This window comes from Periophthalmus magnuspinnatus, chromosome 21 (genome assembly GCF_009829125.3).
Source record: "Periophthalmus magnuspinnatus isolate fPerMag1 chromosome 21, fPerMag1.2.pri, whole genome shotgun sequence".
Taxonomy (NCBI): Eukaryota; Metazoa; Chordata; class Actinopteri; order Gobiiformes; family Gobiidae; genus Periophthalmus; species Periophthalmus magnuspinnatus.
This window is the reverse complement of record NC_047146.1, coordinates 31,885,027-31,896,391: the sequence shown is the minus strand read 5'-3', so window position 1 is coordinate 31,896,391 and position 11,365 is coordinate 31,885,027. Positions and strand designations below refer to the sequence as shown.

Here is an 11,365-nt window from a genome sequence, read left to right as displayed (position 1 = left end):
TTGTAAATCAGCTCCATACAGAGGTTCTAGAAAAAAAAAGTCTGAACTATTTTCAGAAAATAAAACAAACTTAAATACAGTACAAGTAGCTGATGATGTACTTTTCTGTCAAACTTCATTAAGTACTAAATACATAGTTAAAATGCATAAAATTGTCATTGATTTATAAACCAGAAGTTGACCTTTGCCTTTCTCATTGGTGAAAAATGTACAGTCTAATAAAAAGAGTAGTTGAAATGACAACAAAATGGCTATAATGAAAACTTTATTCCAAAAGCTTGGAGTGCTCTATCCGTGTGATGGTCCAGTCTGGGTCAACTCCTTTGGTGAATTCACGTTGAAATCTGTTATGACACAAGTATTATTAGAATAATTTTATGTATTCAGAGCTTGACATTAACATTAATTCTAAACATTCTACTATAATGTAACCCAAATGTTTAGTTGATTCCTGTGCAGGTGCATTTTACACATTTCATTCTATATTGTAGTCAATAAAAGCTCACTCATAGTTTGCAGTCAGGAGCCTCTTTGTCTCAGCCTCTCCTTCTTCTCCGAGAGCGACTTGGAAAACGCGGGTTCCCTCCAAAGAGTCTTCTGGAAGTCTTGCACTGGTTAAGTACCAGAAACGCATGAGGATACTTACAAACTTCCGTCCTGATAGAAAAATCAAGGATAACTTAGTTGTTTTAACAAGAACGACAGAAATATTGAACGCACCAATAACAGAAATATATGACGAGGATTAAGAATGAGTGCACCAGATGAACAGTTCATTTTAAATCTTTTGCAGATACATTTTGCAGATTGGGATGGTTTGGGCATGTACAGTGAAGGGACAGTGAATATATGGAACAGAGGAGGGATAGTAAATATATGATACAGAGGAAGGACAGTGAATATTTGTGTAAAAGGATGCTGAGGTCAGTAGAAACAGGAGGCCTAGAAGAAAATCAAAGAGGAGATTGATGGATATAGTGAAAGAGGACATGAACTTAGTTTGTTGTGAGAGAACAGGATGTATAACACTGGGTTGTATTGAGGGCGATGAGTAGTAGTAATAGTAGTAGTAATAGCAGTAGCATTAGTAGTAGCTGATGGCACTGACCGCTGTCATCATAGTAAATGCCCACGTCTCCAGGAGTAGTGTACATAATCTCATCTGGATCTGCCAAAAGAGCCTTCTTGTAATGTGAAGGCAATAAGTTACATTTTTCTTCTAATTTTGCAATGAGCTGAAAAAACAAACAAAAAGTGGATCAATGAATTATCACAATGAAGAGCACACCAGTTAACATATCTTCTGTTAAATTCAACTGCATATTATCTATTACGCACACTTACATCTTTTGCTACAAGCCCTTCTAAAGCTTCAAACTGACATTGTGACAGAAGTCTGGAAACGTGTGTGAAAGCCTGAAAAGACAAAAAGTAGAGTTAAAATGACCAAGTTAAATTTTGTCATTGAATTATTATAATGATGTTATTGTGGCCATAAATTGTGTGCAACTAAACTAAATAATTATGTAAAGAAATGGTCTTAAGTCAGGACTACCAGACTTAAGAACTCTTTCTTTATAGAATATCAGTAGCCCTCCCTCCTGGACATCGACTTATACTTTGCACATTAATAATTTGCACTATTATTGACTGATTGTTAAGTTATTTCTATACACTATATCAACCATCTTTGAACACCCTTTTTACTACTGACAGTCTGCGAGTATGTACATAGCATATAGCCTATATTCTTCATAGTCTATATTCTGTAAATATTATGATTCTATTTGATTATATTTTTACATGCTTCTCTTTATCTTATTATTTATCTATTTCATACATAATTATTTATATACACTTGGCATCCAGTGTGGGCAGCAAAGTAAGATTTTCATTTTATAGGGAACGTGTTTCTTTACTGTGCATATGACAATAAAGCTTTGAATCTTGAATCTATTGAACATTTTTTACGTCCCAAAAGATAAGTTTGAAAACTAATTTATCTTTTATAATTTCACACAATATAGTAGATAATGTAATACAGGGCTGCAATACAATAGTGACTTTGTATGTCACAGAATTTTTACCTGTTTAGCTCCTTCCGTGAACTCCTCAATCGTGAAATCTTTATCGAAGTATGCCCTTATTAGAAAATAGTAAATTTTGGTCCGAAACCAAATGAACGGGTTGGGGATACCGACTACGACCACTTTTTGTCTCTGTTTTTGAGGCTCTCTGTCGGAGCTGTAAGGCCGAAAAAGTGTCACCGAAACGCGGGGAGCTAAGGCAGAACATCCCGGTATATGACTCCGGATCAAAGTATACCTGTCTACAGTAAATAAACGATTTAATCTGAAAGATACTGACAAACGACAGCAACCTCTGAACACGGGCAGCGCCATGTTTGTTGAGTAGTGTTTCTAGTCCGTCAATATTTGTGGTCCGGGTGGAAACAAGGGTAAATTTGAGTGGGGAATGATAAAAGTGTGACACAGTCTAGAGGCATGGAGAAAGTGCATTGACTTTGACAGAGTTTTGTGTTAAAATGATGAGTTATGGAGCTTCAGGAAAAAATAGATGTACCCGTGTTTACAAGCGTGGATAAAAACGTGTTTCTACAAGATATTTATCCGAAGGTAGGTCACGTTTGAAACAAAAACGAGTGGTGATTCTGGTAAACATGCTGCCATAAAGCAAAAGCCTAGTCTATTTGGGCAGTCAGTCCAGGCTGATCAAATCCTCAGTTCTGTTCCATTAAAGCAAGTTTTTGTGTCATTGGGCAACACATCTCTCACACTGCCACAGCCATATCTCACTTTCAGTCATTGGCTAACTGTGGCTAAGGTGTCAGGTGTGAATGTATAATGTAGAAATGTTTAAGGCCACATATAATATTTAAGTAACAGATAAAAGAGTGTTCAGCAATGTTTGAGAGAATATGTGTTATCTCAGTTGCAACTTTCTCGCTTTATAAATTTAGCAGGGTGTCAAACATGGATACTCAGCTAATCAAAACTGGGAAAAAAAATCATAAATGGGACAAATTGGACCTTTCTTGAGTAGTGTAGTATCAACTAGTAGACCAAATAGTATTATTGAAGAAACTATTATTATTTTGTGTTATAAATTGCATTTCATGTTTTTTAATTATCAGAATGGTATTGAAAAGTATCAAGTATTTTCCTTTGTATCATGAGTGAGTTTGAACATTTAGTATCTTAGCCACAACCCTTAAAATAAAGCTAACTGATGTACTATGGAACATGCCTGGATAAAGGAGTGTTTTAATTGTTCTGCTCTGTCTCTTGTAACCACGGAAATGATGGAAAGGCAACACATTCTCAAACACTTCTTTATAATCTTCGTTGTTGTCTTTGTTTCAGCGCAGACCGGCTGTGCTCAGAGGAGTGTGTCTGGGGCCTTGTTTGGAAAAATGGACGACTCCTTACCTCCGAGAGAAGGGAGGAGATCAGGAGGTGAAGGTTCATGTATCCACTGTGCCAGCGATGGACTTCCTACATAAGAACTTTGTTTACAAGTGAGCCACAAACATTAAACATTATTTTACATTAAAGGTACACCATGTAACCTTTCTAGTAAAGATGCATCACCTATCTGCCTCCATGGAGATGCTCTCAAAACACTTTCTTCTGCGAGTGTGCTTGCCTCTCCACACTTCTGACATGTGACACTTGACCTGGAGGTGTAATTTACTAGTTTTTCATGGAAAGAATAAAATTTAATGCTTTACTGTGAATCATTTTAAGCAATAAAATCTTCATGGAAACAATCAGGTGGTGTGTTACAACCCAGCTCGTGTGGGGAAGGGAAGTAACAAAAAAAGAAAACCAAGATGGAAAAATGGTAAAATAAGAGGTAATTTAATTAACAGGAAAGTAAGGGTAAACTAAACATGTATAAACAAAGATTCCTTGCAAGGTATTAAACCAAAAAAACAAAAGGTAAAGAAACTAAACACGAATTATACAATAACAAAAATCTCACAGACAAACACACTATCAAAGGGTCTCATAAAACAAAGCCACTACCCCACGAGCAGGTGTCCCCAATCTCCTTAAATGGGGAGGGAGGCGGCTGGAGGTGAGGGAGGCTTGAAGAAGGTTGTCCAATCACAGCCCAGGGATCCGGCGGCCATGTTTAAGGGGAAAAAGAAGACTTGGGGACACACACGATAAACAAAATGTATATTTACAAACAACAAAAAAGGACCTTAAGGCGCAGGGCCGTAACATGGTGGACCTTCTCCCAGAAAAGTTCAACAGTGCACCTTTAACATCTGCAGGTACAAATATGACTCTATTAATTGTTTACATGTTTCCAGGACGTTACCGTTCAATGAGTTTGTGAAAAGGGCATCGGAGAAAACTCATTCGGATTTCTTCTTATGTGAGGTATGTTGTTAAATTCAATCCACAGAATATGTTGATGAATGTAATATTTGTGTGGTCTATAACTGAAGCGCTCTTGGTGCTAACTGTTCAAAGAATGCCCCATTTTGAACCCAGTGTAGCTCAGAATAAACTGCGTGTATAAACTGCATAAACAATATAGTGTCATTATTTGTGTCTTGTTTTAGGATGAAAGCTACTACCTACGATCTCTCGGTGAAGATGTGCGAAAGGTAGAAAATGAGATATAAATGAAACGGAGAAGTGCAAATGCATTGAACAGCAACTTAAAAGTGAAAAAAATGCATAGCACACTTTGGACCACACTAAAGCAAGAAAAAAAGAAATAATCTGTTGAAGGTGTTTTGCCGAAACATTATCTAAAAATAAAAACAAGTTTTGGCCATCTGAGCTATGCATTTTTTCACGTTTAAGTACAAAATGAGATGTCAGATGAAGCAAATGTTTGGTTGTTGTTGCATATTCTTTACAATTTATTATGTAACTGGACTGATACATTTTGCAGGAACCAGCAGATTTAAAAAAGCAGTTCCCAGGTTTGGCAGAGGATTTTAAAATTCCAGAGTTTTTTGATCCAGAACAATTTTTTTCCAGTGTTTTTCGGATCAGCTCCTGTGGTCTGCAGCTCTGGACTCATTACGATGTAAGTGTTTGGATTGGGGTTGTCAGAAGTATCGAAAATCAGATACTAATCAATACTAATAGTATTGAAACATTGCGCAGGTATCGATACTGAAAAAGTCACATTCACAGGACAGAAATGAACCTTTCCTGAATATCTTTAGAATGATCTTATCGTAATGAGTATAAGACACACAGACTCGTTTACACCCATGGACCACTGTGGAACCTACCAGGACGACCAAGGGATTACACAGATATAAGACCAGAAGCTCTTGTTTAAGATCTTATGGAATATTATTTTTTTTGCACATAGCATTAGTTGCAGCTTATGCAATGTGGTAATTTGTAACCTAAATGGTGTTATTTGTGATACAGGTGATGGATAACCTTTTGGCTCAGGTGACAGGGACAAAGAGAGTGGTCCTCTACAGTCCTCAGGATGCCCTGTACATGTATATGTCAGGTAATACACCATGTAAACAAATTAGTGCATGAAATGCCTTTATTGTCGTTGTACAAAGAAATTTAAACACCAAACTTTCTGAATGTGTAATGTTGAGTGTATCTGGCTGATGGATTCAAAATATATATTCAAGTTATATGGTGAACCTATCACTGGCTTTTGTATACTTTTGACACTGTATTATTATTTTTTTTTAAATTCAGGTTATTTTAAATTTTATTGGGAAAAAGACAAGTATTTCATAAACAAGGAGATCAGTTAATCAACTGACATAAAACTTAAAACTTTACATAAAACTCAGGCATTTTGAAATAAAATAATCATATCCCACTTCTGACTCCAATGTCAGCTTTTAGCGTAAGCAAACACACCAAACTTCTTCCTTTTTTTTTTTTATTTTCTGAACACAACTGCTACTGTAGGCAGTAACCCACACCAAATACACCAAATCAAGAGCAAAACAACAGCAGTCTGAACTCACTAGAGCCAGTCTCCAAAACAGACCATAAACTGACCAATCAAACCTTCACATCAGCTTGTCGACATAGAAACCAAGTGTCACATATAAAAACATTTACATTAACAACAATAAACAGTTACAAGAACAAAAAATGTGTCAACTCTGAACTTAACACAAGATATTACAATACTGTTTATACATTTGACAGGAGATAAATCAGAAGTCCTGGACATAGACTTTCCAGATCTGGAGAGGTTTCCTTTGTTTGTTAAAGCAAAAAGATACGAGTGTGTGCTGCAGCCTGGAGACCTGCTGTTTATACCCGGTAATACACTCTTCATTTATTACATTGGCATAACCTTGCTTTTACTTTATTTTTTGCGTCTCTTGAATATTATATCTGGCTTTCAGCAAAAATATTCTCAACAGAAATATGTGGGAAACACAAAGCTCACCCAACCAAACCTTTACTTCACAGCCCTCTGGTTCCACAACACTCTGGCCTTGGAGTTTGGAGTTGGGGTGAATGTGTTTTGGCGCCACCTACAGGCAGACAGTTATGACAAGAAGGACCCGTACGGAAACAAGGACCCGGTGGCTGCGACTCGAGCTCTCCAGGCTTTAGAGAGGGCACTGCACACTCTGGACGAACTCCCTCCGGAATACAAGGACTTTTATGGACGAAGGATGGTTCAGAGAATACAGAAGAGGACGTACTGTGACTCAGACGAGCCAAAGGAGAGTAATGACGGTGAAGTAACCAATCCTGGATAAAACTGTGAGAAATTATAAGAGTTTGACTAATATTTTTTGCTCTACATTTGAAGGACCCATGTTACACTTTTCTGATCTGTTCTAATGTTGTTTCCTCATCACAAACAGACCTGGACCTGTGTTTTGTTCCATTCACACACGTTTAACTCACAAACCCTGCATATTTAGGCTGAACTCTTCTCTGTTCCACCTTGTGATGTCATGTGATAGTACAGGAAGTGCTCCACTCCTCCATTCTCTATTTGCCTTCACTAGAATCATTTGGATGTTTATATTTCAGCCCTGGAACTGCCCATCTCTACTGAACCTAAAGGTAAAAGATCGCTTTTTGAAAACTACTACAGTTCTACCCTAAGGAGCATTTTGAGCTTTAGAGATGTAGATAGATAATAAAGTATTACTCAAACATGTGAATGAAACAAAACTCTGGGTATGTTTTTGAGGTGGTGACAATATTATAAAGCTTATGAGTCAATTTTGCGTAATATAAGTCCTTTTAATAAAACAATAATGGAGAAAAAAGCTGTTTTTTTTTCTTTTGGCTGTTAGAAGTTTGCCTGGCCAACCAAGACTTTCACAATATTTGCTCTTAATACATATGGTCTGGAACTGTGTCATGTCTCCCACCATTTCTGATGAGTGTGACTGACATGGTGGTAAAAAAGAAAATAACAGAGGACTCAGAAGCAGAATCAAAGACCCTAAACTCTACAAGTCTGGTGGATTCTAGACATGTGCTGCAAATTAGTGTCTCTAACTGGATTGTCCCAAAATTTAACATTTGTCTATTGCTCTCTATGGTCTGGAGAAAACAAATGAGAAATTCAGAAATTTACATTTTTATTGCACAAATGGACTTTTTTCTTTACAAACATTTCAAAGCTCTTGTAAACAGTGAAGCAGCACGTCCCGCGGTGAGATTGTCTTTTGGCTTTGAGTCCCAGTTTCAGCTCCGAGGCGTGAACGAGTGAAGCAAGCTTTGGGTCATTGGGAGTTAGACATTTAAAAACCTCAAAATACAGATGGACATTACGTAGTTTGTCTTTTCCAGGATAAACATTTATAAAGTTAAAACCAGGGCTGCACCAGATGTGAAAATAATTTGGGATTTACAGTTTAATATTGTGATAATACTGCTGCAGTTTGACCAACAAAAAACTGAAAATCAAACCTACATATGGAAGTGTTTTTTGTCACAATCTGGAAATATAGTTTCTTGTAAAATTTATTTAGCGTTAATTATAATTTTGCAATATTTTGAAGAGCCCTACTTTAAACATGTCAGAAAAAAAAACAAGAAAACAAAACACTTCTGCCTGATCTTAATTGTGCTTAACATGTTCTTCTTTATAAATCATTTAAAAACATGGTGATTTTGTTTAACTAAATACATGAGTAGATTCTAAAATGTGTTGATAAATTCATAAAATGCTACTTAATATCTTGGTATCATGATTAAAAATACTTTGGCTCTTGAGAAAACAAAATCATTCAATCATTCAAAGACGAAGCACCAGATGGAGAAGTTTACAACAGTTAAACTAAACACATTAATGACTAGTTGAAATCGTAAGCTTAGATATTCAGGCATTGTACTAATTATACAGTAAACTAATTCAAATGGCATCCAAGAAGTTCCCAGCTATTTTTGCATCTATGAAATCTAATATAAGTTTGCTACTGACTAATCTGGTAAATTCCCCATCTCAAATTAAACCATTAATGAAGTTGTGTGGAATAATCTTGTAATATTTGTACATTTTTTGCAAAATTGGGGCTAAACCAGGACTAGAACAAGACTAAACCAGAACATAACCTCAAATCTCAACTAAACCAGGACCAAACCAGTGTGAACATAACCTCAAGTCCCCAAACATCAATTACAGGTTAGATTTTATACAGAATTTTTAGCAGTTAGCAATAAAATAATGTTTTTTAAATCTTAATTTTCCTATTTAATCCCATCTCCCAAAAAGTAATTTAAAAATCTTGAGCAAAAAATCATCTATATATGGTTCCCTGTACGTGACAAGGCAAGTAACGATGTTGTACTGAGCAGAGGCAGCCAGAAGGGGGCAGTGCAAACCCATCTCTCATCAAAAATGAAATGTGTAGTAAAATGTTAAATGTTTATGTTTTTCCTTCAGTTCGGTGCAGAACAGTGCGTAACCACACAGTCATTATCACACACGCATTCAATTCATTTACCAAGATATTCAAATCGGACTCGATGCTACTCAGATTTTCTAACAAATGGCACATGTTTTGTAGAGTTTTTGTGAAGTTGCAGTGAGCTCAGCAGTGATAAAAGTTAATATTTTCATTAAATAATCCCATAAATAATCCTATGGAGGTGGAGCGATGCCTCTGCTGGTCTTAATCTTCTCCAGTCTCTTTGATAAATGACTGTTGTTCGACTCAAGTTCGTCAATTTTGTCCAGTGCTGATCGCAACTGTGAAGGAAAAACAGATTTATTTATTACCAGCACACAATCGTATACAATTAATACAAAATAGACCTGAACCAATTTATTGTGTTGCCACGGTAACCACCAACCACTCACACTGGAGTCAAAGCTTTTTATAATCCATTGCTAATTAATAAAGATCACACATTATTAATATTTTATACTTTGTGTTAACTAATGACAGCGTTTTCAATAATATAAAAATATTTGTTTGACCATTTGATTTTTTAAAACCAGAGTAAGACCAAATTAAGTCTTTTTCTATCCATCGTACTGTAAAATATTCCAGGTAAAACAAAGAGCAGAGCACCCACAAGAAAAAGTTAAATAGTAGTAGTTAAATACCTTTAATAAATCTAATCTAATTAATCTAGACACTCAAACTTCACCAAACAAAATTGCTCAGGACAGGTTAAACTAAATGTTGGTGCCATTCTGAGACAGACTCTGCACCATCATCATGGCAATAACAAAAATGAATTTATTGAAGGATAAAAAGTACTAAAGTGGTAGTAAATTGTGCCTATAAACGCAAAAATGAAACCCATGAATGCAGAAGTTCCAAGCTGGTTTGAACATTGAAAATAATTTGAAAACTCAGATAAAAATGTGATTATATTTGTGATTATATTTGTGATACCTCTCGTTGGAGTTTGCGTTTCTCCGCCTTTAGCTCGTCCTCCACTTTCTCTGCGTTTTCAGCTGCAGATTTGTAGCGAGCCACTTGACCCTCCAGTCTCGTAACCTAAACAAAACACATTTACTTAAAGATATTTACATGCCCTTTAGAAATATGATACAGCGAGAGTTTTCAGCTTACGTTTTGTTCTAATGCAGTTGCTTCTTGCTCTGCCTTCACTAGTTTAAACTTGAGGTCATTCATTTGTCTATTGGCATCTCCTTTAACAGAAGCAAGACATTTGATTGACATATTAGCACAATAATGGGTTTTGTAAGAGCTGTAATTGTAAATCCATGTGTTTACTTTGCACTTCTATTAGAGCTGGATCGTTTCCATTCTCCACGATCTCTCCATCAGGACTAAAGCCGTCTGTTCCATTTTTCTGCGTCTTCTGTTCCAGTTGTGCTTTGAGGTTTTTCACCTGTTTAAAAATAAATATAAGACATAATTATGAACAGAAGAATCAGCCTTATTCTAGTATTGAATGACCATCTAATGTGTAAAATTGCAGTGTTCTCCATTAAAATTGCACTGTGTAACTTTCTGGTGGAGGGTCTGCCACCTGCTTTTCTCCATGGAGATGCTATAGATTTGCCTGGAATGTTCCACATCATCTCCATGGAAATGAGCAGGTGATGTTACCAGGCCAGGTTACAAGTCGGCAAGCCCGCTCACAGTAAGAATGCATGTTTTTCAAGGTATTTTTGAGCAATAAAAACATCGGCAATTGAATAAAACCAAGCTAAATCAATTTCATGCTGCACTGTGAAACATCAAACTTTTATCCAAATATTAATCTCATCTGCAGCTATACATGTGACAATCTGATTACACTTTGTCCCCAAAATTTACAAACTAAAATAAGTGTATAGAAATATGTAATAATAATAATAAAGGTTCATATAAAGTTTGAATTCCTTCCATACAGTAACAGCAAATTTTCCTGCTAATGTCAATGATGAACTGTTTGTCTTATAATGTAATCGTATTGAAACGTGTATTTTAATGTGTGTTCACTGCCCAGGGACTGCACATGGAAAGAAACAGCAGCTAAATCTGGTACAAATCATCTTTTCTTTTGTGATATTAATACATTTGTAGATGGTCCCAGACAAATCAAGGACAAAGAAACAAAGACAAGCGGATCCCCCATAGCATACTTTAATAAATCTAATCAAGGAACTGCTACAGCACACTTCTAGTCTGTGAATTTTGTTCGTTAACTAAGATTATTTTGATTAGAATAGTTAAAATAATGTTTGGAAACATCTGAATCCAAGACCAGACTGCTCACTCACCTGTTCAATCATTTTCTCTCTCTCATCCACCAGTTTTCTCAAGCGAATTTCTGAAACATGTATACAAATTAAAAACAACATATTAACTCCTTTTGTCCAAAATGTGCACGAATAAGGAGTTTACAATAACCAAAGCATTCATTACCAGGGTTGATATCAGGGATGG

The 11,365-nt window shown here is 36.0% G+C and overlaps 3 protein-coding genes across 5 annotated transcripts in view; 1 reads left to right on the top strand and 2 right to left on the bottom strand.

The window, feature by feature from the left end:
* Positions 1 to 225: 225 nt before the first annotated feature.
* On the bottom strand, positions 226 to 2,432 carry maip1 (matrix AAA peptidase interacting protein 1). The gene is made up of 5 exons (XM_033986972.2): positions 2,088 to 2,432; positions 1,345 to 1,416; positions 1,109 to 1,235; positions 507 to 657; positions 226 to 344 (listed from the first exon to the last, which is right to left on the bottom strand). The coding sequence occupies exons 1-5, from the start codon at positions 2,400 to 2,402 to the stop codon at positions 266 to 268; spliced, it is 744 nt and encodes a 247-aa protein (XP_033842863.1). The 5' UTR covers positions 2,403 to 2,432; the 3' UTR covers positions 226 to 265.
* Positions 2,433 to 2,473: 41 nt separating this feature from the next.
* tyw5 (tRNA-yW synthesizing protein 5) lies at positions 2,474 to 7,266 on the top strand. 2 transcript variants are annotated; one of them, XM_033987013.2, is made up of 8 exons: positions 2,474 to 2,636; positions 3,384 to 3,538; positions 4,343 to 4,412; positions 4,598 to 4,642; positions 4,936 to 5,073; positions 5,430 to 5,517; positions 6,186 to 6,302; positions 6,456 to 7,266. In XM_033987013.2, exons 1-8 carry the CDS (start codon positions 2,556 to 2,558, stop codon positions 6,749 to 6,751), a joined length of 990 nt encoding a protein of 329 aa, XP_033842904.1. In that variant the 5' UTR covers positions 2,474 to 2,555; the 3' UTR covers positions 6,752 to 7,266. The 2 variants fall into 2 exon arrangements, with proteins under 2 accessions (XP_033842904.1, XP_055086494.1); XM_055230519.1 differs by having other exon boundaries at positions 2,497 to 2,636; positions 3,389 to 3,538; positions 6,456 to 7,039.
* Positions 7,267 to 7,574: 308 nt separating this feature from the next.
* The window catches only part of lrrfip1a (leucine rich repeat (in FLII) interacting protein 1a), a 68,824-nt gene continuing 65,033 nt past the window's right edge, over positions 7,575 to 11,365 (bottom strand). For both annotated transcript variants that reach the window (XM_055230507.1, XM_033987019.2), the window contains 5 exons: positions 11,200 to 11,249; positions 10,205 to 10,322; positions 10,040 to 10,119; positions 9,860 to 9,964; positions 7,575 to 9,204 (listed from right to left, as the gene is read on the bottom strand). In XM_055230507.1, the coding sequence (XP_055086482.1) occupies positions 9,097 to 9,204; positions 9,860 to 9,964; positions 10,040 to 10,119; positions 10,205 to 10,322; positions 11,200 to 11,249 (461 nt within the window). In that variant the 3' untranslated portion in view covers positions 7,575 to 9,096. The remainder of the gene's footprint in view (positions 9,205 to 9,859; positions 9,965 to 10,039; positions 10,120 to 10,204; positions 10,323 to 11,199; positions 11,250 to 11,365) is intronic.